At 50.4% G+C, this 25,887-nt stretch overlaps 3 protein-coding genes and 1 non-coding gene across 4 annotated transcripts; 2 read left to right on the top strand and 2 right to left on the bottom strand.

Moving 5' to 3' along the window:
• The first annotated feature begins 1,322 nt into the window (after positions 1–1,322).
• LOC120712341 (homeobox-leucine zipper protein HOX5-like) lies at positions 1,323–5,025 on the top strand. Its single transcript, XM_039998100.1, has 3 exons — positions 1,323–1,978; positions 2,062–2,444; positions 4,464–5,025. The coding sequence occupies exons 1-3, from the start codon at positions 1,861–1,863 to the stop codon at positions 4,788–4,790; spliced, it is 828 nt and encodes a 275-aa protein (XP_039854034.1). The 5' UTR covers positions 1,323–1,860; the 3' UTR covers positions 4,791–5,025.
• Positions 5,026–6,746: 1,721 nt separating this feature from the next.
• On the top strand, positions 6,747–9,530 carry LOC120712340. Its single transcript, XM_039998099.1, has 6 exons — positions 6,747–6,914; positions 7,012–7,079; positions 7,472–8,130; positions 8,231–8,398; positions 8,492–8,797; positions 8,913–9,530. The coding sequence occupies exons 3-6, from the start codon at positions 7,486–7,488 to the stop codon at positions 9,510–9,512; spliced, it is 1,719 nt and encodes a 572-aa protein (XP_039854033.1). The 5' UTR covers positions 6,747–6,914; positions 7,012–7,079; positions 7,472–7,485; the 3' UTR covers positions 9,513–9,530.
• A 7,289-nt stretch (positions 9,531–16,819) lies between these two features.
• Positions 16,820–16,892, bottom strand: TRNAK-CUU. Its single transcript has one exon. It is a non-coding gene; the product is annotated as a tRNA-Lys (tRNA).
• Positions 16,893–17,391: 499 nt separating this feature from the next.
• On the bottom strand, positions 17,392–19,995 carry LOC120712339 (U-box domain-containing protein 19-like). Its single transcript, XM_039998098.1, has one exon. The coding sequence runs from the start codon at positions 19,821–19,823 to the stop codon at positions 17,700–17,702; it is 2,124 nt and encodes a 707-aa protein (XP_039854032.1). The 5' UTR covers positions 19,824–19,995; the 3' UTR covers positions 17,392–17,699.
• Positions 19,996–25,887: the final 5,892 nt, after the last annotated feature.

Raw genomic sequence — 25,887 nt, 5'->3', positions numbered from 1 at the left:
TGCTTCAAGTTTAAATTTAGAAGGGTCGAAGTTCATCAAGCATTGGATCATCCATGATTCGCAATTATCTCGAGTAGTTGTGCCATAGTGTTCCCTTACAACCGTTTTATCTCAGCTAAGTTATCATGAATTGTCCCTAGCTAATAAGGGCATCTCTGATTTTACATGATCAATAGGAACATGTTTGCTAAGTACTGATGCAACAATTGGAAAGCAAAACTCCAAAAAAAAACAATTGGAAAGCTACCAAAGCTGGGACAGGAGAATCATTCAATTGGACAAGTTCCACAAAATGGTATACAACAGATGTCACCACGACGGTTGACGGAAGGGTGCTGTAAACACCAGAAGTTATGCCCTGGTGATTTTGAACACGCCAGATGGTCTAGCAACAGAAGGATGCACACATGGAGAGTTCTCTAGATGAAGTGTACGAGACACAGGAGTGGTTCGACAATCGAAGTTGTATATATGTTATCAGAAGCTCTGCCGAAGCTAGAGTTCAAATAAGCTAAATGCAAAGATTCAATGCAACTTGGACTAGATTAGAAAGTGATTAGTGCTATTTTAAATCTAGAGGAGAGAGAGTTGCTGGGTGAAATCTAAATAAAGGGATCAAAGAGTGATCCAATCTCGTACACTGTTGGTGCTCGCCAGCACCTAGGAGGCTTTGTGGCTCTTCCTTATGGACCATTCCCCAATATATGTTTCACTTGCTATTCACTTAGCCACTAATCTTGAAATCAATTAAACGTTTCAAATGGGAAGTCTTTCCGTTAATTCAAATTAAACAAAGTTCTTTCGATAAAAATTCATTGTTCTTCAAACATGCATGTCGGAAATGCATGCTAAATGTTTTCCGAAAATTGCTACTTGTAAAGTTCAAGTTTTATTTCGAATACTTATCAACCTCCACTTAATTATATTGCGCATCATATGAGACCGAGTTGAAAAATTATTTTCCTCTACCTGATTCAAACTTACTTGAATTGAAAACTTGATAGACTTGCCAGTTGCCAGCACGCAACAGATGAACATGTGTCCTCATGTTCGAGTTCTCCTTTGAAAAAAAAATACTTTTCAGGCAAGAAAAGTCAACCTAATGATTAACAAAACTGGCCTACCTTAAACCTCGGTTACGTGTCCGCGATCCGCCATCAAACGCATCCTAGATCCCAAAATTTCGTCATTTTTCCGCTAAACAAGACTCTAATCCCCCAATTAGGAGGCAGCATCACATCCTAACACAAGGGCATTTTCGTCAATTGTCCACCTACCCATGCCCCTGCTCGCTTCCTATAAAATCCCGCCTCCCCGAGCTCTCTCAACTTTAGCTGCAAAATTCAGCCAAAAAAAGTTCCCAAATAAAAAATAAAGTTAGAAAAAAAAACACTAGGAGCGGCATCCACCACCGGAGCTCCTATCGGCCCATCCCTCCGTGTCAACCCCCTCCACAAAATTTTATTTGCAATCCAGTCCCTGGCCGGCCGACCCGGGCACCGGACGGAGCCGCTCGCCGGAGGAAGCCGCCCGTGTCCTTGCTCTGCGGCGGGGTCATGGGGTTCTCGCTGCACCCCATGAAGACGTCCACGCGCGTGCTCTGGAGCACCAGCTTCTTCCGCCATAAGCTCGCCTCCTCCTCCTGCTTCATCTGAGCTGAGCTGAGAGCCGGCCCAACACCGCCCTCGATCGCCTCGGCGCGGCGGCGGCCGCTGCTGCACGGATTTCAAAGCGGCCGTTTAAGAGCGTGTGTGTGCGCGCGCGCGCACGTGCGGGTTTCAAGATTGGGTTTTTGTTTCGTTCTTTGGGAGGAAGGGGACAAGGAGAAGGGAGAGGGCAAGAAGAAGAGCAAGAATCAGCATGGATCCGGGCCGCGTCGGCGTCGACTCGGGCGGCGCACGGCGGGGCGGCGGCGGCGGCGCGCAGATGCTGCTCTTCGGCGGCGGGGGCAGCGCCAACAGCAACGGCTTCATCCGAGGTGCGTGGCCGTCCCGCGGACCGTGGCCAGATCTGGATGGGGAGAGCCGGCTCCTGAGGCTCCGGTTGCTTGCTTGCTCGCAGGTATTCCGATGGCGGTTCTCGGCATGGACGACGCGGCGCGCGTGGGCAAGCGGCCGTTCTTCACAACGCACGAGGAGCTCCTGGAGGAGGAGTACTACGACGAGCAGGCGCCGGAGAAGAAGCGCCGGCTGACGGCGGAGCAGGTGCAGCTCCTGGAGCGGAGCTTCGAGGAGGAGAACAAGCTGGAGCCGGAGCGCAAGACCGAGCTGGCGCGCCGGCTGGGGATGGCGCCCCGCCAGGTGGCCGTCTGGTTCCAGAACCGCCGCGCGCGCTGGAAGACCAAGCAGCTCGAGACCGACTACGACCGTCTCAAGGCTGCCTACGACGCGCTTGCCGCCGATCACCAGGGCCTACTCGCCGACAACGACAGCCTCAGGGCACAGGTGGCTGCCTCATCACCTCGTCTCGTCTCCATGGCAAATCAATTTTTACTCAGTATCATCGATTACTGCATAGCTCTTGTTGATGCTTCTTGGCTTGCCAGTAATTGGCTTGGTCGCCAGTAGTAGGTGGAAGTAGCATGTGTGCGCCCAGGGTGATCGAATAAGTAGAAAATGCCATCCAGATCCTTGAGTTTGTTGGTATTAACCACTTGATAATTTAGCTGGCATTATTGAGCTACAATTTTTTAGTTCAGTCCTTGAGCTTCATATTAATTTCTAATTGATATTATTGGGTGCCTTTTATATTGGTGATTTTCTGATCTATATGATAAATAAAATGCAAAAGTTCATAGTCTGTAGTTCCATGTCATGGTAAGATAGAATGGCAAGTGCAGAAATATGTGTATGAACTAGAGTTAGGATTTAGGAATAAGGAATATGAGTTTGCAGTCATTGTGATTTAGTTGATGTGAAAAGCTAGCTTGTATGTCCAATCAGTGTCATCTATGCTACTGAACATGGGCTATAAGAGGAACATATTCAGAGCATAGTAACTGTCAACTTCTTGCCCAAAACAATAGAAAAACTTGCATATTCAGTAGTCTCACTATGATAGCAAGTTCTTTGCAGAGTTTGAATTTAACTCTTATCAGGAAAAAAAACTGTTCTTTCTATAAAAAAATGCCACTTAAAGACTACAAGGAGTTTAAGGGTTTAACTAGAAAAAGGTTGTTCCTGGAATTCGATTTTTCTGAAAGGCTAAGGATCTCGGCCCAAATATGTTGCCTTCCCACGATAGGCTACTGTTTGTTAACATTAAATAAGATACCACTTTTGTCGCCTTCAATTTGGCCATATAGGTAGTCATCAGCGGCCACCCACTACTGGATGTACTTATACAATTAACTCTGCAGGGCTTAGGAATCTTGGGTACCTATCATTCATCTCCCAAGTCCAAATCCGATAAACTACGCTAATCTATGTGATGTGAAAGATTTAATTACTCTAATCTATGCTTCACACCTTTTGAAAGACATAAATTGAAGTATTGCTATTTTTGTCAAGTGCTATAATAAGATATTTAATCAAAATAATTGTTTACTTTAGAATTTAATGCTTTTATGAGGGGTATGTACGAATACTTATTAAAATGAATAATCACTAATATCTAGTGCTTGTTTTTTTTCCAGCAATCCCCGCACTATTAACTGTGTGTTTTTCTTTTCAATATCTCCCAATATTGACTGGTTCTTTTACCCCTCCTGCTATTTATGCCCACCTCTATATCTAGTGCTTGCCTGCGAACTGAAAATATTGCAATTAATGTTCATGGCATTAACCACATTTATGCTATCTTCACTAGATGCATCCATTTTAAAATTCCTCGAGTTTTGAATATTATTTTTCTTGGGTAGAACTGTGAAAATGATGCAGACTTGTTGGACTAATTGATATATGTTATACTCTGTACTCAGATCAGACTACTGACTACATGCATGTATAACCCCTGCTGTTTCAAATTCAGAATACTACTTGGAAAATAGGGATACTACTAAATTGTTGGCTGGCTAGAAACAGTTAAACATGTGTCTAAAGCTATCTGGGGATGGGCTGATCTTATAGCTAATTTGCAGTTTTTTAGCTTGTTTAATGCTGTTTTTGGGGAAGTGATATATAAAAAAGCATTACGAAGCTTGCACTTTGCGTTTAATCGTATTTATGAACAAAATATGAACATTGGCATAGTGAGATCTGTGCAAATTATGTGTTATAAGCTATTAACTTCTTTCTTAAGGCCTTGTAAGGGATACTGCCACGGTTTATCACTCATGTCACTGCTATTCCACCTAAGTATTTGATCGCCACATGCTTTGTCTTAAATGTTAATGTACATAAAAAACAATAAACCCAGAGTTGCATGTGCTGATGATTCCTATTTATCAGATCAGATCACAATGCCTGATATATACGTTTCAACCGATCAAAGGGACTGACACAATATAACGATGTCTCCAACAGGTAATCTCCCTGACGGAGCAGCTGCAAGGCAAGGATACATCCCCATCGGCGACCATCACTGCCCAAGAGGTTGACCAGCTGGACGAGCACACTGCGGCGTCAGGCACCGAGAAGCTGCTGGTGCAGCTGAAACACGACCACCTCAGCAGTGGCGACTGTACCGGCCACGGTGCCCTCTCGTCCGAGGAAGAGGACGGTGGCGTGATCAGCGACGAGGTATGCAGCTTCGACCTTCCAGATGCCTTGTTCGCCGCTGCTGGGGTCACCCACCACGGCGCAGAGGAAGCGCAGCTGTGCAGCTGGAACTCCTGGCTGTGGAACAACTGATCGGTGGATGGCTGGATGGATCCATTCCATGCCCCGTGTGCGAAGTTCTCCCCTGGTTTCGACCCTTTTCTGCACCGTATAATTACTGTGTTAATTATGTTCCGCCAAAATGTTTTTGAGTGTTGAAACAGAACCTGATGTTGTAAGTTTACGTTTTTGAAGATTTTATGTGTTCATATATAAATAATATGCTTTGAACATGAGCGTTGAAAGGTTGGATAAGTGAACGTGTTGACATGTTGGGTCTTTATCTGAATCATAATAATAATAAAAAAAGGCGTGCATGTGCTGCCTGTAAAAATGACCGGAGGGTAGGGCCACGCTGCGGCTCCCCCATCCTCGCGCCCACGGGAAAACAAGCGGCCTCGCACTCTCCGCTCCGCCTCACCTCACCTCTGCTTCTTGCGAAACTCTCCTATCGTTGGAGGTACATAGGGCGGGTCTCGATCGGGCCTGCTGCGAACTAAGAGCACGGATACGGATACGTTTACCTAAAAATATAAATAAATAGATAATAATGTATATTAAATAGCCACACTCAGATACAACGAAAAGCAGTTAAAACACCTAAAAACAGTGTGGGCATTTTACTTTAAAAATTCATTTATTATCTTTATAGGGATTAAAATGTGAGAAAATAAAAGTTATAGGAACTAGAATGTGAGGAAATAGAAGTTTTAGAAACTAAAATATAATTATTGAAAAAGGAAAGGGGCAAAATAAAAAAACATAACCTTATCTTATCTCCCCCTCCCTCCCGGTCTCCCCGTCTCTCTCTCCCATTCTCTCTTCTCTCTCGGTCTCCCATCCCACCCTTCCCGGCCAGCCGCCGGCGCCTCCCTTCCCCGGCCGGCTGGCGGCCCCTCCCTCTCCGGCAGCGCGCGGCCTCGAGGCCAGCACCGGTAGCTCCTTCTCAACGCGCGCCGACAACTCCTTCCCCACGCGCGCCGGCGATCGGATCCGGCTCGGGGCGGAGCGCAGCGTCGAGCAAGACGAGCTCGCCGGCGTCGGGCAGGACGAGCTCGCCGGCGAACCGGCGCGGCGGATCGAGCGCAGCACGCGGGCAGGAAGGCTGCCTCGGGCTCGACCGCGCGGCGGCGGAAGGGATTCTTCCCCGCGGACGGCGACCATCTCCCTCAACCTTCTTCCTCAGCAGCTCCTTCCCCACCCCTCTCGGCACAAGCGGGTGCATCTGCGGGCGTGGGGCGGGCGAATGCGGCGGTGCTCCTTCCCCACCCATCTGTCATCTACTAGTTGGGCTACTGGGCCGTATCACACACAGATACGTATCCAATCTTGAGTTTCTAGGCCCAATACGGCCCAGTACGCCGATACACCTTGGATACGTATCATCTGCGTATGCATGGCGTATGCGATACATATCAGATACGGGATACGGCGGCACCCCTACGTATCCGTGTTTCATAGGCTGCGAATTCAGATCTGTTTGGCCTGTCTTGATTCGCACAAGCATGGTTCCTCCTTGGGTAAGTACAAATCGTCTTGCCCGCTAATCCATCTTGCCTCATCTGATCTGACCAGTGTCTGCCCCTCGCAGCGCGGCCATGGAGGCAAAGCCATCTGCCGGCAGGTCAACCAATCGGGGAAAAATCAAGGCTCGGCATGGTAAGATGCGTTTATCCACGGATGAACACTACTGCAGTGATACAAAAATGCATTGGATCTTTATTAACAAAACAAGGAACGATTTGCTTTTCTGGGAAGGTTTTGACCGCGGGCGTCAGGCCCATCTTCGACCTGTACGCCGGGTGTGATGTGGAGTTGGTCTTGTGCGATGGCTGTCGCTTGTTAGTAGAAGTTTTCGAAAGAGGTGGCGATGTTCTACTCGAATCCGGATGGCCTGTTGTTCTGTCCCTAGTTGGGGCGTGTGCAGGCCGGCGTGTCTATTCATCGCGCGCGTTACTGCGTGGCGATTCGTCGCAGAAGACTTTTTCGTTTCCCCGTTACGCTCTTCATTTCGTTTCCGAGGCCCATTTAGCCCGCGGCCCATTTTAGACTGGTCACGTTTTTCCTCTCCTATCTATTCCTCAGCCTCTCTTTTCTGATCCCAGGTTAGGGTTTCAGGCGATTCAGGCGATTCAAGCGATCCCCTTCATGCCGATGGTTGATTTCGTCCCCGCATATTCGAAGTTCGTTTAATTTCATCTCGTTTCTTAACCTCACTCTAATTAATATTCCTCTTTTTTTTCACACCCCACAGTGTAGTTGTTTCAGTTCGTTGTCTTCTCATCGTACGTGAACTTAGATCTGCTGGAGCATCGTTGAAAGGTTCGAATCATCTTGTTCCTTTTTGCTTTTATGTTATATCCTGACATCCAATTTTTCTTTGCTGCTGATCGGTTCAGCTATGAACTTTAATTGCTTTATGTTACCTTCCCCTTCGTTTTTTCAGTATGTGTTTTCGTAGTCATTTAGCTTCGAACTAGATGTTTTTGTTTCATCGTTTTTACTCTTTTTGTCTACTTGGCTGTGTGACTTATCCATCTAATTTTCGTTGATATTATTCAAATTTTGTATACTGTAATTTAGTTCAAATTCACCCCATACCACTGTAGTGAACATTAAGCTCTCTATTAATGTGTTCAAATTCATCTGCTACATTGGTTTTCTCTCAGAATTTAGTTCGTAGTTTAGCTGATTCATACTTTGGTTTTTATTAGGTGGGTTCTCTAGGATGGGAACATACATGGATCGTGTCAAGTATCGCTTCTCTAGTAAGCGTTTCCATAAAGTGATTCATTCCCTTTCTGAAGATCAAAAAGGGTTCTTGGAGAAGTATGGTCTTGAAAGGTTTTTAGGTTTTCAGAAGTTCAATGTCCCCATGCCTTTCCTTGAATGGGTCATCGGCCAGGTTGTGGTCGATCTTTCTGAGTTCAAGCACAGAGTAAAGTCTTTCAAGTTCACAAGATTTATGGTCCAACAAATACTTGGAATACCTTCTGGAGACATTCCAATCCATCTTCATAATGCTGGTAGCAAACCATGTGATCCAAGGAGTCAGCCCAATCCTATTGTCATGCCTGGTAGCAAACTTTCTATTCGTGATGCTGTGACAAAACTTCTCGGCGAACATGATGAGGATTCTTTTATCAGATTGTTCATGCTTGTTGCCCTTTCAACTATCATTTGCCCTTCCACCCAGAACTTTGTGAATCTGAACTATGTTCCATATCTATCGGATGTCTCTCAAATTAATTCATATGACTGGTCCTCTCATGCCATGGGTTACATTTTCGCTGAGGTTAAGAAGTACCAGGGATTTATTTCTTCAAAAGACAGTGGTAAAATATATGTCGGATCTTGTTTGCCTCTACTTGCTGTAAGTTATAGTCTTCTTTTTTATTTTCTTTATTATTTGTTCTGTTTTATGTTCACTTTGGTCTGTTTAATCATTACGTCTTTTTTTTTCATCCCCGCAGATTGCATACTTCGATTTTGTAGACTTAAGTAGCAATTATGCCAATCATCACAAGATCTCGTATGAGCTGCCAAGAATCTGTAATGTGTCATCAGAAGATTTCTGTTTTGTGGCTAATGTGGACAGGAATTTATCAAACCCTGGTCGTCCTTCTTTTGGCATTCTTGAGGTAAGCTATATTAATTTAGTTTATTTCTGCTTCTTTTTTTGCGCTCCACATAATCATCATACAAAATTAATATAAGTCTACTTCTTTTTGCAGTTTCGTAGTTTAAGTTCTTCTCCATATTTCGAAGCTTCTGATAATGTTGAGTCTTTTCAACCTGCTATTTCTCTGTATTCCGATGAAGCTTCAGTCCCACATCCTCCTTCTCTATATTGTGAGGCTACTGACAATGCTGAGTCTTTCCAACCTGCAATCTCCCTGAACTCCAATCAAGCTACAGTCCCTCATCCTTCTTCTCCATATCGCCAAGCAACTGATGATGTTGATCTTTTTCATCCTGCAATCTGTATGAACTCTGGTCAAGCTCCAGTCCCACATCCTGAGACTTACAGCCCTTTCCAAGTATGTTTATTTCTACTCTCTCTTTTTTCAAATTCTTTAACCTGATACATTTTTCAAAGTTTTTTCAAGCAAGTTGGTAGTTATGAGTTACTTCCTTTTTTTCATTTCATTGTAGATCCCACCAAGTATTCAAGATTTAATAGCCAAGCATTGCAATTGCTTGAAAAATGATATTTCTTCTAAAATTATTAGCAATGATGAACAAGCTTATTCAGATTTCTCAGATGTCTTTCGTCCAGTTTTTCTCATTCGTTTGGCCCTTCTTTCTGCTGAGATAGCGTCTGATACTGTGTCAGCGAGCTGTGTTCCTGATTTTCACAAAGATGGTAATTCAGAATTCGTTCCAGTTAGTACAGTCTATGATCCCTCTCCTCAAACATCTGCGAGGCAGACTCTGCAACTTAGCAGCACTGCACAATTTGACAAAAGTGCTACTCCCAATATTGGTCCAGTGTTTGATCCTTCTCCCCTGCCATCTGCGACGAACAATATCTTGGTGAATGATACTTTTTTCATTCAGAAAGATGTCAGCACTGACAGCATTGACTACTCATCTGATTGTGTAGAGCAGATATTCCATTCATGTTATACTCCTCAAGTTGAGCAAGATGATATTAATTCTCCAAGCACACATGTATTCACTCATCAAACGGGCTATTCTGAACCAATTATTGATGTATCACAAACAAATTTGAGAGGTTTGCTATTATTCTGAATTCTTTACTTATCTTAATGTTTCGGAACACTTTTGAAATGTTCCGAAAACAAATCTGAATGTTTCGGAACAATATGAAAGTTTTCCAGAATATTTTTGAAATGTTTCCAGAACAAATCTAAATGTTTCGGAATAAACTGAAAGTTTCGAAACATTCCAAATTGTTCCAGAATAATTTGAATGACGACACTCATTTGAATGTTTTGGAGGAATTTGAAACTTTTTTGGAATAATCTCGAATGTTTCGAAACAAAAACAAAATGTTTCGGAATAATCCTAAAAGTTTCAAAACATTCTGAAAACAAAACAATCTACTAAACAAGTAACATCTTTATGTTCCAGAACACTTTTGAAATGTCCTGAAAATAAATCTGAATGTTTTCAGAATATTTTTGAAATGTTCCAAAAACAAATCTGAATGTTTTAGAACAATACTGAAAGTTTTGGAATATTATGAAAACAAAACAATCTACTAAACAAATCAGAATGTTCCGGGAACACCTTACATCTGAATGTTCGGGAACACTTTTATTTTTTGAAATGTTTCCAAAACGAATCTGAATGTTTCGGAATAAGCTGAAAGTTTCAGATCATTCTAAAAACAAGACAATCTACTAAACAAGTCAGAATGTTTCGAAACACTTTTGAAAACATCTTAATGTTTCGGAAGACTTTTTGAAATGTTCCGAAAACAAATTTTTGAAATGTTTTCAAACCAAATTTGAAAGTGTCCCAGAACAAATCTGCATGTTTCGAAATAAATTGAAAGTTTCGGAACATTAAGAAAACATGACAATAAACAAGTCAGAATGTTTCAGAATACTTTTGAAAATGTGTTAATGTTCCGGAACACTTTTGAAATGTCCCAAAAACAAATCTGAATGTTTCGGAAGAATATGAAAGTTTTCCAGAATATTTTTGAAATGTTCACAAAACAAATCTGAATGTTTCGGAACATTATGAAAACAGAACAATCTACTAAACAAATCAGAATGTTCCGGGAACACCTTTTTCGAAAACATCTGAATGTTCGGGAACACTTTTTGAAATGTTTGGGAATAATCTGCTAAACAAGTCAAAATATTTCGGAACACTTTTCAAAAAATAGCTTAATGTTCCGGAACTCTTCTGCAATGTCTCGAAAACAAATTTGAATGTTTCGGAACAATCTGAAAATTTTCCGCAACACTTTTGAAATGTCTCGAAAACAAATCCGAATGTTTCGAAATAAATTGAAAGTTTCAGAACATTCCAAATTGTTCGAAGTTTTTAATGGTACAAATGTTTTTCAGAAGATGTTTAAACCTGGTCACGTGTTCCTAGTTTACTTTTCAAATTTCACGTTCCTCTAGAATATGTTTTGATCAAATAAAACATGATTTCTCTTTTTATTGAATTCGCTGTGGAGTGGCTGAAACGATAAAACGGTGAAATATTTAGCTCGTGGAATTTGAATGGCTGAAACGAAACATGAAATCGGCCGCAGGGGGTCGGCCCACTATAACCCACGTGGGACACGGGCATCGGGACGACGCACGGAACTCTTCTGCGATGGATCCAGCGAATTTCGCTTTAAGCGATGAATAGACCCCCCCCTGTGCAGGCGGCGACGTGTTTTTCTCCGAGATCGCTACCGGTTGGGTCGAAGCCAGGTTTTTCAGCTGCACCGGACTGGAGCGCGAGCCTTCACAGGACAATCTTGAACGCAGCTTAGGATGTTTGGTTTCGAACGGTACAGTATTACGCAACAACACCGGAGGTGTTTTCCATTAATTTTTCCCCATGGCGTCTTCTAACAATTCCTGTAACCTTGATGCAGTTCTTTTTTTTTCTAAAAGCACCCAGAGCATTAGGGAGTTATTTATGATTTTGGACACCCACGCTGACCAGACTCAACGCAGACGAGACTGCTCGAGTAGTCTCGAAACGCACCATACTGAAGCACTCACACCACACGCACGCACACACACTGGGGAGTTATTTAAGATTTTGGACACCCACGCTGACCAGACTCAACGCAGACGAGACTGCTCGAGTAGTCTCGAAACGCACCATATTGAAGCACTCACACCACACGCACGCACACACACTGGGGAGTTATTTAAGATTTTGGACACCCACGCTGACCAGATTCAACGCAGACGAGACTGCTCGAGTAGTCTCGAAACACACCACACGCACGCACACATACCACACGCACGCCTCTGCATCCGGTGGGGAAAATCCCGGGTCGAGCAGAGCTCGAACGCAGCACCGGCGGCCTCCACGCCTTCACAGGACAATCTTGAACGCAGCTTAGGATGTTTGGTTTCGAACGGTACAGTATTACGCAACAACACCGGAGGTGTTTTCCATTAATTTTTCCCCATGGCGTCTTCTAACAATTCCTGTAACCTTGATGCAGTTTTTTTTTTTCTAAAAGCACCCAGAGCATTAGGGAGTTATTTAAGATTTTGGACACCCACACTGACCAGACTCAACGCAGACGAGACTGCTCGAGTAGTCTCGAAACGCACCATACTGAAGCACTCACACCACACGCACGCACACACACTGGGGAGTTATTTAAGATTTTGGACACCCACGCTGACCAGACTCAACGCAGACGAGACTGCTCGAGTAGTCTCGAAACGCACCATATTGAAGCACTCACACCACACGCACGCACACACACTGGGGAGTTATTTAAGATTTTGGACACCCACGCTGACCAGACTCAACGCAGACGAGACTGCTCGAGTAGTCTCGAAACGCACCATACTGAAGCACTCACACCACACGCACGCACACACACTGGGGAGTTATTTAAGATTTTGGACACCCACGCTGACCAGAATCAAGGCAGACGAGACTGCTCGAGTAGTCTCGAAACACACCACACGCACGCACACATACCACATGCACGCCTCTGCATCCGGTGGGAAAATCCCGGGTCGAGCAGAGCTCGAACGCAGCACCGGCGGCCTCCACGCCTGGAGTGCGCGCCAACCGAGCTACGCTCGGTCCCCCACCTTGATGCAGTTCCGCGCCGGGTGGATCAAAGTGTCTTACGTCTTGGGACCCGGTCTTGCGCCGACACCGGACGAGCACGCTGAGCTCCGGGATGTGATCTCCCGCAACGGAAACAAGCGCATGTACGTGTGCAGGATGAACCGTACCAGCGCCTGCAAAGGGATGCTGGTGAGTTTTGGATGAACCCCTTGCTGTAGCCATTCACACATGCTCAGGTCGAACTCTGAGTGTGTTTTTTTCCTTTTTCGAAAACTGTTGCTGCAGTACTTCAACCGGCAGTTCTCGGATATTGCTCGGATAAGTTCTGGATGGGGCGAGTTTGCCTCACGGGCAGGTTTGAAGGTAGGGGACATTTGCGCCGTGCTTATGCTGGGTTTTGGTGGCGGTAATGGGTTATAGTCCTAGCGGTCTATTCACAGCATAATATGGCTCTTAAATATTTTAGTTTAAAATTATATATGATTAGAGCCCAACTTTTTTAGGACCTAGCTCTTAGATTTTTTAGACCAAAATTTAGGACCCTTTACCACCCTAACTGTAGTCCATCAAACGGCATAAGACGGCCCTGTAATTTCCCAAGCGATTAAACGGATGCGCTGCATATGTGATGCGAGTAGTAGATGTGATGTTTTACTTAATTGTCGAACCACGCTGATTGCGAGCGATGTGATTACCTCGAATGGCACGCCATCCTCTCCGAACCCGAGTATAAAAGAAATGAAATGTTGTTTGTACCATATAAATGTTTGGATATCCACGAACTGACTTTTGTGCAGTGACTTCGGTTTCTTGCCTGTATGCATTCGTTTGGATAATGGAAATTACTATCACACTTTCGATGTCTTCTCCCTCCAGGGGCCGTTACTTGGCACGTTCTGTATCGGGCGGGCGAAATGGGCCGAATTGGTGTGCTGGGGAGTGTCACTTATATGGAGCTTGCGTACGTATAGCATCGAAACAGTGGGCTTGTCCTTCGTGCTGGGCCCAATTAGGTTCTTTGAAGAGTTAGGAGGCCAGGATTTGGTATTGTTGAAGAAAAAATAGATTAATTAGTAATTATTTGTTTAATTTAGTAATTAGTGGGTAAATCCACAAGGGGAACCGCCACCCCGAAAGGGTGCCTCGAAGAGGCCACTTCCTGTCTGTTGGCGAGGTATAAATATGTACAATCTCACATCATCAGTAATCAATCAATCATCACATCATTCTCTCTTTTACTTTCACTTCATAACACGTTATCAGACACGCTAGACTCTACGCTGTCTCTACTGCGTGCAAGACGAAGGCCAGAAACTCACAGACTTCTGCAGAAGAGAAGGGGACAAACGGCATCACGCTCCCTAGGCAACAACATACGCCGCTGCAGGGAGACCTCGCCGGAGTTCCTGCCAGAAGAACTCGCCAACTCCTGCGACAAGGACTCACGCTCCCTGGGTATGGACTCCAATGACCTTCGATTCTTTGCACTTAAGGACGGATTCCTCGGCTTCCCTGTTGTTTCTGGCACTGATCGTCGTCGTCGCGACCGCCATGGTCGCCGCTTCCGTGGTGATCGCGGTCGTCGTCGCTACACTTTTTCGGTTCTAGGGGTTGGTTATCTAGTAGATGGATTGGTTCAGTTTGATCGTTTTTTACCTTTTCTTGTTTGTCAATCTGCTTGTAAGCCGTAGTGCTTTATAACTTATTCGTGGTGGTGTGAGTTGAACGCTATAATAATTGGTCTGATTCTACTTCGGTAGATGAAGCTAGATTTTTATCTTTTATCCAAAAAATGGCCTAAAGGGGAATAAGTAACCCAAAGCTAGCGCGAATTGTCCAATCCAATCATATGAGCTCTCAGTTTCTGTAGCGACGGACGGGGAGATACTCCAGAGAGGATATGACAGCAACGAAACCGTGGCTACCATCCTCACTTTAGGGAGAGCGACTGTGACTGATGAAGGGAGGTAGCTATTAGCAAAACCATGTGGTGTCGCTGCAATCAATCAAGATTGGTGTGCATGTGTCCTGACTCCTAAGCTTGATAAAACTTTTGGTAAGAGATTACAGATCACGCTTTACTTAGAAAAAAATAACTATTAGATTTAGTCTTAACTTTATACTTAGGTTGAGATTTTTCCAAGTGGTCTAAGCTTTATGAGTTCATTCGGCATGCATTCAGATTCAGCGACTGGTTTTAAAACCATTTTCTTTCTTCAAAATTTTTGGTTTGACCCAAACTGGGACATGGTGGAGTATGTCATAGTATGGGCCATAGGGAGTCGTTTCTGGAAGGAACAGTCTTCAGTTGACGATATACTTTCATAAAGGACATTGAAAAAACAAATCCCGCCCCACACCACGTGTTGATGTGGTGCTCTTCAAATTTAAGCTGCAACGCACTATCTGTCGGCGTGTTGTCGAGCTGACAAAGAAATGGTGACACGAGGATTTCTGAAAAACCAAAGGGAATGAAGCACTAGGGGAGTTGAGAACGCATTATCAGAGCATGACAGGCCAACCACTATAAGATGAGATTTTGTAAACCATTAATTAGTACTGAGTTTCTGTTTGTTTTCAATATATATTTCGTGAGAATCAGACATCCATCACGCATTCATTATGTAGCAGTGTCCAGACAATAATTAACACCCCTTGATGTTGGTGACGGTCATTCGTCAGGTCCTCCAGCCAGCCGGCTGGCGTGAAGGTACCCACCAAAAAAACGCGCAGAAAAAAATACAAGTTCTCTTTACCCCTCAATGGACATGGGCATGGGTGAGTATCTTCGAGAGCCTTTCTAAATTTTACTCTCTAAATCATCATTTAGAGAGTCATTTGAGTAAAAATCATTTTTCATATTTTTGCATTTTTCAATAGCTTTTCTATATCTTGTATGTAGTCTATAGAGTCATTCTTGATATCCATCTTTGGTTAGCGAGAAATCGAGAATAGAGGATGTCTATATTTAGATATCCAATTGAATGGGTCGTTGAAGGGTATTTTTTCGCTAAAATATCTATTCCTGTAAACTAGGAAAGATATAAAAAGTATCTGGGAGATGCTTTTAGTATTGTTTAATGAAGCTCATAAGTGTAATTAGTTTAGGACATGGACGCGGTCCAACTCCGACTATCAATTATTTTATTTTGTAAAATGGACATGGTGATATTAATATCCATCTCTATCAATTACGTATTAATGGGAATACTTTTCATGGTGAATATATTAATATCTACCTTTTCACGTTGTCAGAAAGGGTAAAATTGGAAAATGAATCTACTGAAAATCTTAAAAAGACTTACATTTTCCGATCAGAGAAAGTACAGCCGTCCGATCCGCAAGACGCGCTTTCTGGCACACGAAGCACTGGAACATCGATGCTGACTGCAGAAATGGTATTTTAAAGAGAGATCATTTTTTTTCTATTAAGTTGATGGACGCTGGGATGAGTAAACAAGTGCTGCATATTATCACGCCGCCCCAATGATTCGCACGCCCATCATCAACCGGCCCGCGAGTAGCGACAGCCGACAGTGTGCATCTGATCCTGCTCCTCTGCTGCAGATTTCTCATGAACTGCAGGCATGCATGCACCAGCAGCCCGGAGGAAGCTGCTGGTGTGCTGCGTGCAGTCTGAATTCTCTTGTTGATTTGATCTTTTTTCTATCTCCAAAACTTCTTGATTGATTTGTTTTTCCTTGGAACTACTTGATTTGCTTTTTAGATAAACCTTCATGAATTGTTTTTTGTTTCAGGCTTTCAGTTGGTTAGGTTAGGTCTTGATGCATCCACTCCACTCTAGCTCACAACTCACAGCTAACAAGGTTTCTGTTGCCACAGAAGTTCTTCCATCCACATGTTGCAATTGTACTCCCAACTCCAGGCATATCGTTGAAGGGTTTAAGGGATTCTTGGGGACCCTATAATGCGCAACAAAAGTTACTTACATGTCGCAAAACAATGTTATGTACCAATAATGAGCCACTGAAAGCTTATTAAACATGCAGGCATTGCACCTTTGATCCATAACTTCGTACAGAATCTGCCGAGTATAATTGCCATGATACCCAATAGGCATCTTAGATGTTTGATTCAGGCTTCAGAAATGGAAACTGGAAAACGTAACTAAGGCCAAGGAAATGTCAGGTACCACCATAAGGCTCTCACCCTCAAGCATGCAGCTTTTTATTTCAAAACTCAAACTCAGCGGCAGACGACACTGATAGCGTTCAGGTGAGAAACCAAATATACTGATTTGGGGGGGGGGGGGGGGGGGGGGGGGGGGGGAAGAGGGGAAAAAACAGAAAACCAAACGCCCACCGTGGGGCTCGAACCCACGACCACAAGGTTAAGAGCCTTGCGCTCTACCGACTGAGCTAGACGGGCTTTTGATTTTTTGTTACCTTGCCTGTTATTTATATCATGAAGATATAAATAAGGCAAATAAGGCATCCACAAGGCTGGTGCCAGAAACAGGCTTATTGCTTCTGCGTTTCGTTCAGAGTTTCAGTGCGTTGAATGTTGGTACTGCAAAACACATGACTTGCATACTCGGGAAAGCAGCACCACAGTTACGAGGCGCACGCGTCCATGCTTGAGAATGTTGGTGCTTGCTTGCACCGAGACACATGATGATACACAGCTGCTTGCTTGCACCGAGACACATGATACCCAAAAGGCAAAGAGAAGCAGCTACTTGCTTGGCCCCTGCGAAACTCGAAATGGCAAGCAACACCAAATCCCAACCAAATCAGCCAAAGCAACCTGTAGGCATTTGAATACGCCGCCCTAGATGCCATCACCGCCATCCTTTGCCGGGTAAAGACGACTCCTCTGCTTGTCAGAAGCCTCGCCTCACACGACGTGCCTGCTTGCCACTCCCATCTGCCAAATCCTTTTTTTTAAAAAAAAAAGAGGCTGTTTTTGGAGTACAATATGACGAACCACGCACAAACTGTCCTCTGTACATCCATGGATTTTCATTACCACAATTCACAAAACCAACTTACAAGTTACAAACTATTCCCTGTACAATTTCGTTTGTATTCACAAATCTCACGACGAAACAATGCCGAAATCCGTCCTGGCTCTTCGAAAAACTCGAGCCGGCCGGCGGAAGAACAAACATCGGGCCCTCATGATCCCAAGCAAAGAAGAGGAGAAACCAAATGTACATGTGTGCTATGTACACGGCTATACACGGATGACGCGGTGGTCGCCGGCCACAGCCGGCGTGCGCGCGGCCGCCGGCGCCTGGCGCTGCTCGTAGTGCCGGTGGATCTCGTTCACCAGCCACCGCGCCTTCTTGACCGCCTGCGGGGTCCCGTCGGCGATGAGCGCGTACAGCGCCGGCATCAGGCCCGGCAGCTTGCCCAGCAGCGCCAGCACCCCGTCGCCGCCGTGCCGGCCCAGCGACGCAAGCAGCGACGCGCAGTGCTCCTTGGCGGACCGCGACGCCGACTCGCCGAGGAAGTCCACGAGCCGGGTCACCAGCTCCGAGCTCGCCGCGACGGCGTGCGCGCCGCCCGGCTGCTCCGCGATCCTCGCGAGCAGCGCGACGGCGTCGAGGGCCAGGTCGTCGTCGCCTTCGGCGGCGGCGGCGGGGGAGCCCAGCAGCAGGCCCGCGAGCGCGGCCACGGCGCCGGCCGACACCGCCCGGCCGCGCGCGTCCGCGCACTGGAGCAGCCCGTACAGGCTCACCAGCGCGTTCTTGCGGCCGCGGTACGCGCCGCCCCGCGCCAGGTGCACCAGCGTCGGGATCGCCTCCGGGATGCGGCTGATCTCCTCGCAGTACTCCGGGCTCGACGACAGGTAGAACAGCACGGCCGCCGCGTTCTGCCGCGCCTCCACCCTGGCGGCGACGCTCACGGCGTCCACGATGAGCCCGAGCCCGCCGGACTCCACCAGCGCCCGCCGCCCGGCCGGGTGCTTGGACAGGTTCAGGAGCCCCGCCACGGCGTTGTCCTGCACGGACGCGTCGCCCGAGGAGAGCAGGTGGAGCAGCCACGGCACGGCGCCGGCCTCCACGAGGCACGCCCGGTAGAAGACGTTCCGCTTCGAGAGCTTCCGGGCCTCGTACGACGCCTTCTTCTGCTGCTCGGGCGTGCCCCTGGACAGCCGCGCGACGAGGAACGCCACGGCGAGCCGCACGCCGCCGGCCGCGGCCGCGCCGAACGGCGCGGCGGTCTTGTCCACCGCGCACCGGTGCTTGCCGCTGGGCTCCTGGAGCGGGACGCCCCGGCTGAGGAGCAGCTGCTCGATGATCCCGCGCGCCGCGACGTTGGGCACGAGCTCCGCGCTCCGGAGCCGCTCGCCGGTGACGGGGCACGTCCGGCACCCGCTCTTGATCCACTTCTTGATGGACGCGCGGTCGTACGTCTGGCCGGTGGCCACCGTCACCGGGTCGGTCATCAGCTCCAGCGTGATGGGGCACCGCAGAGCCTCCGGGTTGATCCACGCCGCGCACCTGGCCGGCGGCCTGGTCATCACCGGCGCCGCAGCCGCCGCGGCCTTGCTGGGATCGTCAATGCGATCGAACAGGATGACGCGGCAGTAGACGAGGAACGCCAGGAGGCCGGCGATGAGCACGAGGTCGTTGTCGTCCTCGCCGCCGGTCTCCAGGCGCTCGAGCAGCTCGGCCTCCAGGAACGCCGCCTCCTCGGCGCAGCCGGACCAGGTGGCGGTCCCCACGCGGTCGAGCACGTGGCGGGCGTCCTCGGCGTCGGGCGTGGCGCCGCCCGCGAACCGCGCGAGCACCGAGCGCACGCCCCGCGCCGCGCGGCCGTCCTCCGGGTCCGGCCGCAGCCGCGCCGCCGCGCGCCATGCGTGCGCGGACGCCAGCGCCGCGAGCTCCCGCGCTTCGGCGGACGCCGCGCCCGCGACCGCGCCCTCCGGCAGCGCGTCCACCGCCGTGGCGACGGACCCCATGACGACCCGGAGCTCGGAGGCGGCCGTCTCGGCGTTCATGAGCACCCACAGCCGCGCCCCCTTCCGGGCGCAGTCGGCGAGCAGGAGGCGCAGCTTCTGCAGCGCCACGTGCAGCTCCGAGAGCCCCAGCACCGCCTCGTCGGGCAGCGGGCCGCCGCGGACCGCGTCGAGAAACGCGTGGAGCAGGCCGGCGATCCGGACGGCCTCGCGCGCCGCGCCCCGGAGCGCGGGGAGCGCGCCCGCTTGGAGGCCGGCGGCGTCGGCGGTGAGGGAGAGCAGCGACGCCAGCAGCGCTGCCGGCGCGATGGCTTCGCACGGGCACACCGCCGGCAGCGCCAGCATCCTCCGGCGCCTCGGCGGCTGCCCGCGCTCGTCCGGCGGCGGCGGCATATCTCGTCCTCCGGGCTCCGGCGATGCAGAAATTCGTGACAGGGGGGGTAAAGATTCAACGAGCAGCAGCAGCGAGGATGATCCAATCCAACGACGCGATTCCTCTCTGTGTCTGCGTCTCCTCCTCCTGCCGTCGCGGCGGCCGGCCAAATTTGGAAGCGCCCATACTTATAGGGGCGGGGGCACACGTGTTGCCTCCACGAGCCGGATGGAGGGGCACGTGGCGATCCGTCCACGTGGACGGTGGCCGGCGGGCCCCCGCCCCCGGCGATGGTTCCCGGACGGTGAGGGGCAGCTTCGGGGAGGGGATTATTACGCGCCAAATTTATGGAGGCGCCGTGCAGGTGCCGCGCTGGATGGTGGATGCGGCTGTGCCTCGAGGATATTTGAGGTAGGCCCGAATCATCAGCGCCAAACCGAACAGGATAGGTAACCTTGATGGCTGAGATCATTTCAAGCTGGTTTGGAGTAAATGAGTCCAGATCGGAATCGGCTCAGCTTAGGATGGGCGCGTAGGCTGGCTTTGTGCGTTCCAGGAAATGTTTTAGCCTGGCCATGTGCTCACCCATCAGCATTCAGCACGCGTGATAACTTGAGGTTCTTGCGGAAGCTGAGCTGCATGCTCCACTCGGTCCTTGGTTGCTGGCTCGACTCGACTCTTGTTTGCCTGGCTTGAGTAGAACCTTTCCATCTTGCTAACAGCTTGGCGGCGGTACGGTTCCTTTTCCATTTTGACTCTAGTCTTTAATTTTTAGCTTCATCCGGATGTTGATGGATCCTTAGCCTCACACGAACCGAGTACCTCTATCTGCTCATCGTTTACCTCCACTCTCTGTTCATTCGCCGTCTCCGACCGCTCCATGCTTCTGCCCCCATTTAGCACCAAAGTCATCTCGGCATGGGATCTCGATCTCGCACGGCTGCAGTTTTGGAAAGCTTGTGACCATGAGTAGTGACTAGCTCGTGAGCCAAAGGCAGGCGTTCGGAACGGAAAGGACTCGTGCCGCCGACAGGCTGCCACGGTCGTGCGCTGTACTACGCCGGGACCTGCAGTCTGCTACCGGTAGGAATGAAAGAATTACGAGGCACGGAAGCAGATCTGGGCCCCACCGGACCGCCGCCTTGCGCACGTGGCGACGACGCAGATCTCGCGGCGGGAGGCCCGCAGGGCACGGGCGGCCGGCGGCCGGGCCCAGCTGGCCGATGCCGCGCCACCTCCCATCCCCGCCGCCCCACCGGCCACTGCGGCGTGGGCTTCGGATACGGAGACGGCCAGCGCCGCCGGTAGCGTACGGCACGGGTCGGACACCGGAGTGGCCGGGTATGTCGTCATCGCGCCCGTGAGCTCGTCAGCTCGTGAGCCAAAGCCAAGCTGCGGCTATGCAGGTGACCGCCCTGGCCGTTGTGTGGTTCACAGAGATGAATCTTCCACCGTGCTGTGCCCGGTTGCGAGCCCGCAGGTGTTCAGTGTCGTGATAATTGGTACGGTAGGTCGCCGTGCCCTGCACCCTCGGGCACAATTTTAATGTGGCATTCCCGGCGGCCTCCACCCAAGCCGCCAAGCCAGATAGATCAGCCGACCACGCTCCTCGAGGATAAAGAAACAAATGAAACTAGCATAACACGTGAGCCTGCTTCATGGTTCAATTCAGTCTCTCCACGCTGCTTCCAGTGCAGGTGCCACCGGAATTATTATTATTATTATTATTATTATTATTATTATTATTATTATTCAATAGGAGTCCCGACTACCCTAGCTAGGCCTAGCTAGGTATCAGTCTTCATCTCCACCCGTCACTACCGGATTTCGGGACTTAGCCGTGTGCCATGGCGAAGCCAACTAGGCACACGGCGAAGGGTTCGCCGTCTGTGGCCGACGGCGAACCCCCGTCGGTAGCGCTTGGCACGGCAAAGATCTAGTTTGCTGTATGCCATTCATCGGACACACGGCAAAGACATACTTCGCCGTGTGCTGCATGTTCACCGTGTGTTTTTCTTGCGGCGCACGACACAGGTGAATTTCGCCGTGTGCCCGTTGTTTTGCACACGGCGAAAATGCAGACACACGGCGAATTCTCAGTTTCCGGTAGTGCATGTTCATGACCAACCCACACTGGCGGACATACAGCGTGGCCACGGTATGCCGTGGCATACTCTAAGCAGCCTACCCTAGTCCACCTCTCCACCCGTGTTTATGGCCAACCCACACTGGCAGACCTACAGGGTGGCTAGCGCATCCGTCGCTCGGGCCTCAGCCTCCCAGACATGGAGGGACGCCAGACGCCACAGGACTTGGCCTCCCGGACATGGAGGGATGCCAGACACCACTGAGCGCCCCGCCCGCCCTCGACTCCTGGTCGGACCTCGGGTCATCACGCGCCGCCTCCGCCAGTTCTCTCCTCTGCTCGGCTCGTGCCCTCATCCAGGTCGCTGCTCCAGTCGCCCTCGAGTCCCCGAGTCCCTCTCCTCAGCTCACCGCACGGTCGGCCGTCGCCTGGTCCGTCTGCCGGTTGCTGGCCTGCCACGCAGTGCTCTAGTTTTACCAATCTTGTTGAACTCTCAGTTAAGCTAGTTCAAACAGGGAGGTATAAAATTTATGATATGTTTTATAATCTTCTCAAATTAGTCTTGCTTCTACCGGTGGCAACCGGCAACGGCAAGTGTAGAAAGGGTCTTCTCTGCATTAACGTTTGTGAAAACATTAATGAGAAATAAGATGGCAGATGGTCTTTTAGATGATTGTCTATACACATTTGTCGGTACCCTGTAGCAGGGATACCCACTCTTACTGCGGCAAGGCAGGACCCGCGTAGTTATCCGTAACTGCGCGCAAAGAACGGAGTAGCCAGGCCCCACGGGTCAGGCTCTTTCCTCACCAGGCCAACGACCCCGGACCTGTTCCCCGCCTGGGGATGGGTCCGGAGACGCCACGTGTCTCTAAGGAAGGGAAGCTCCGAGCTGACAGCCGAGGCCTCGGACCCCCATAGGGGTCCGGGACCTCCTGCGTCCATCCGGACCCCCATACCGCGTGGGGGTCCGGAGCCGCCACGTGTCCCGGAGGCACAGGCGCGGGGTCGTGCGCGAGTCTTCCGCTAGGAGACTCGCCCACCCACCGCATTTAATGCGGATGGTTGAGGCGTGCTCTGTCGCCGCGGCACGCGGGACAGCCTTTGTCAGGCCTCACTGTGCACCGTGTATTACCAAGGTACACAGTGCAGCCGCCTGTGCCACACCCGCGCAGAGCTCTTCTGCAGCATTAAATGGATACGACGGCACGGCACTTTTTCATCATGCCGCCTACGCCGTAAGCTACACAGCCCGTTCAGCTACGTGGCAGGCGACGCCACTAGCTACGTCTGGCATCGTCCCGACAAGACAGCGCCTGGACATGATGAACGAGGGACTCCAGGAGCAGGCAAGGGATTCACGGAGAGAGATCTCCTTTGCCTGCGATGCCATAATGTATGGACAGTACGTTATTTTATACTACATCGTTGGGCCCACCTGTCGGAGACCCAACAGCTATGTACGCGTCTCCCTTGAGATATAAAAGGGAGGCGCTCGCTGCGCACTACAAGCTCTCCAGACACACAAGCTCTCGCGAACTCTCTCTCTCGAGGGAAGGCAATACAACACACAGTGGACGTAGGGTATTACGCTCCGGCGGCCTGAACCACTCTAATCCCGCTGTGTTCATCGTGTTCTTGAGAGAGATCGAACTAGGACTAGCTAACCCCCGAGTACACACCCTCTGGGCTAGGGCGGGTGCCTTCCGCCACCCGGCTGTGGTTTGCAGTACCACGACATTTGGCGCGCCAGGTAGGGGAAGCTTTAGCTGGTCGCAGTCCATCTCTTCCTCGTCTCGATGGTTCGTGTGGACGATGTGGAGATGACAGAGGGTGTGGCGTCCTCTACGCCACACGCCTCTCGCGTTCCTGCTCCAGGGGCAACTGTGCCTGTGGAGCAGCCACCGTCGGCAGCGGCACGCGCTGCTCACTGGCAAGAATCAGGGCGCCCATCAAGGGCCCCCTCACAAGCTGCGAGCGGCGGAGCGCTAGCAGCGGCTAGGGAGTTGCTTCGCAACCCCCCGGCTGAGGCAGCCTCGCCGGACACCCTGAGGCAGTGGCGGGACGACGTTGACCGTCTCCTCCACCTGGTTTAGGCCTCCCCCAGTTCTGCAAGGACTGGGCAACGACCTCCGCCCGGCAACGCAGTGGTAACTTACCGCCAGCGTCAGGGCGGTGCGTCGGCGTCCGTGCGCTCCCCCACCGTGAGGGGTGCACGAACAGAAGACCTGCGGGCGGAGCTCAACAGCCGGCGCGCGTGAGAGGATGCCCGCATCTCCGTCGAGAGGGCGCGAGAGCGCCGTCTTTAACATTGAGGGCCGCAACCTCAACGCCGACTTGGACGTGGTGGCGCCCAAGCCCCCGATGAACGCCCGGATACAGTCAAGCGCACCGGTGGCTGGGGTGGGTTGTGCTGCACTGGCGGAGCACCTCCGCGCCGTGGCATGGCCGTCCAAGTTCCGCCTGCACCTGCCGGAGAAGTACGACGGTACCACTAATCCGTCGGAATTCCTGCAGGTGTACGTTACCGCCATTACAGCGGCTGGTGGTAACGGCGCCGTCATGACGAGCTACTTTCATGTAGCCTTGTCTGGGCCAGCCCGGACTTGGCTCATGAACCTCACACCTGGGATGATCCAGTCCTGGGAAGAGCTCTGTGCGAGGTTCACAGTGAACTTCGCCAGTGAATACCAGCAGCATGGTGTGGAGGCACACCTTCACGTCGTGAGGCAAAAACCCGGAGAAACGCTCCGGGCCTTCATCACGTGCTTCACCAAGGTACGGGGTACCATTCCTCATATCTCAGATGCATCTATTATCACTGCTTTCCGTCAGGGGGTACGTGACGAGAAGATGCTCGAGAAGCTGGCGACGCACGAGGTGGAAAGCGTCACTATGCTTTTCTCCCTGGCAGACAAGTGTGCCAGGGCCGCTGAGGGCCGTGCATGGCACTCAGCCCCCAAGACAGAGACACCAAGGCTAGTGGCTCCAGAGCTATCGCTCAGGGCGGTGGCAAGAAGAAGAAGAACAAGAACCGGAGCCGTGGGGAACCGCATTCTGGCGGACCAGTCGTTGCAGCAGCATTGCCAGCAGCGGCGCCGGCAGCGGCAGCAGCGGCTAGGGGCCAGAATGCACATGGCAAATGCCCTCGCCCGCAAGGCAGAAGCGGAGGTTCATGCCCAGTGCATCCCACCGCTCGCCACAGCGCCGCTGACTGCTGTGAGATCCAGAAGCTCGCGAAGCGGGTCAGTGGGCGGCGTGAGCAGTCCTCCAAGGACGGTTCACCCCCTCCTCGCCAGCGGCCTGGCAAGGAGAAGGCCTCCGACAGTGGAGCCGCTGCTGGGGAGAAGGATTTGGGGTACCAGTCCCCCGCTCGGGAGCTGAAGGGCGTCTACCACGACGACGACTCTGATTCCGACAACGGCGACCGCCGCAAGAAGCTGTACGTAATGTACGGCGGAAGCTGGGAGCTTGTCTCCCGGCGGGACGTGAAGACCCTTCGCCGAGAGGTCCTTTCGGTGAAGCCGGGGGTCCCGAGGGCGGCGCCTCACCAGAGGTGGATGAACACCACCATCTCCTTCGGGCCATCCGATTGCCCGGAGAATATGGCCGGAGCTGGTGTACTACCTCTAGTCACCGCTCCTGTCATATCCAACGTGAGGCTCTATCACGTGCTGATCGACGGTGGGCCTGGCCTCAACATCATCAGCTATGCAGCGTTCAAGCAGCTGCAGATCCCGGAGTCCAAGCTGACTCCCTCTCGCCCATTCTCCGGAGTGGGCCCACATCCGGTGTTCCCTCTGGGGAGCATCACATTGCCGGTCACGTTCGGGACCGAGGAGAACTTCCACACAGAGAGCGTTCTGTTCGATGTTGCGGAGGTGAACCTCCCGTTCAACGCCATCATTGGTCGACCGGCACTCTACCGCTTCATGGCCATTGCTCATTACGGGAATTTGGTCTTGAAGATGCCTTCCCCTGCCGGAGTCCTCACCATG

Source organism: Panicum virgatum, chromosome 6K (genome assembly GCF_016808335.1).
Source record: "Panicum virgatum strain AP13 chromosome 6K, P.virgatum_v5, whole genome shotgun sequence".
In the NCBI taxonomy this organism is placed as follows: Eukaryota; Viridiplantae; Streptophyta; class Magnoliopsida; order Poales; family Poaceae; genus Panicum; species Panicum virgatum.
Note: the sequence above shows the minus strand (reverse complement) of the source record. Positions and strands in the feature narration are given on the sequence as shown.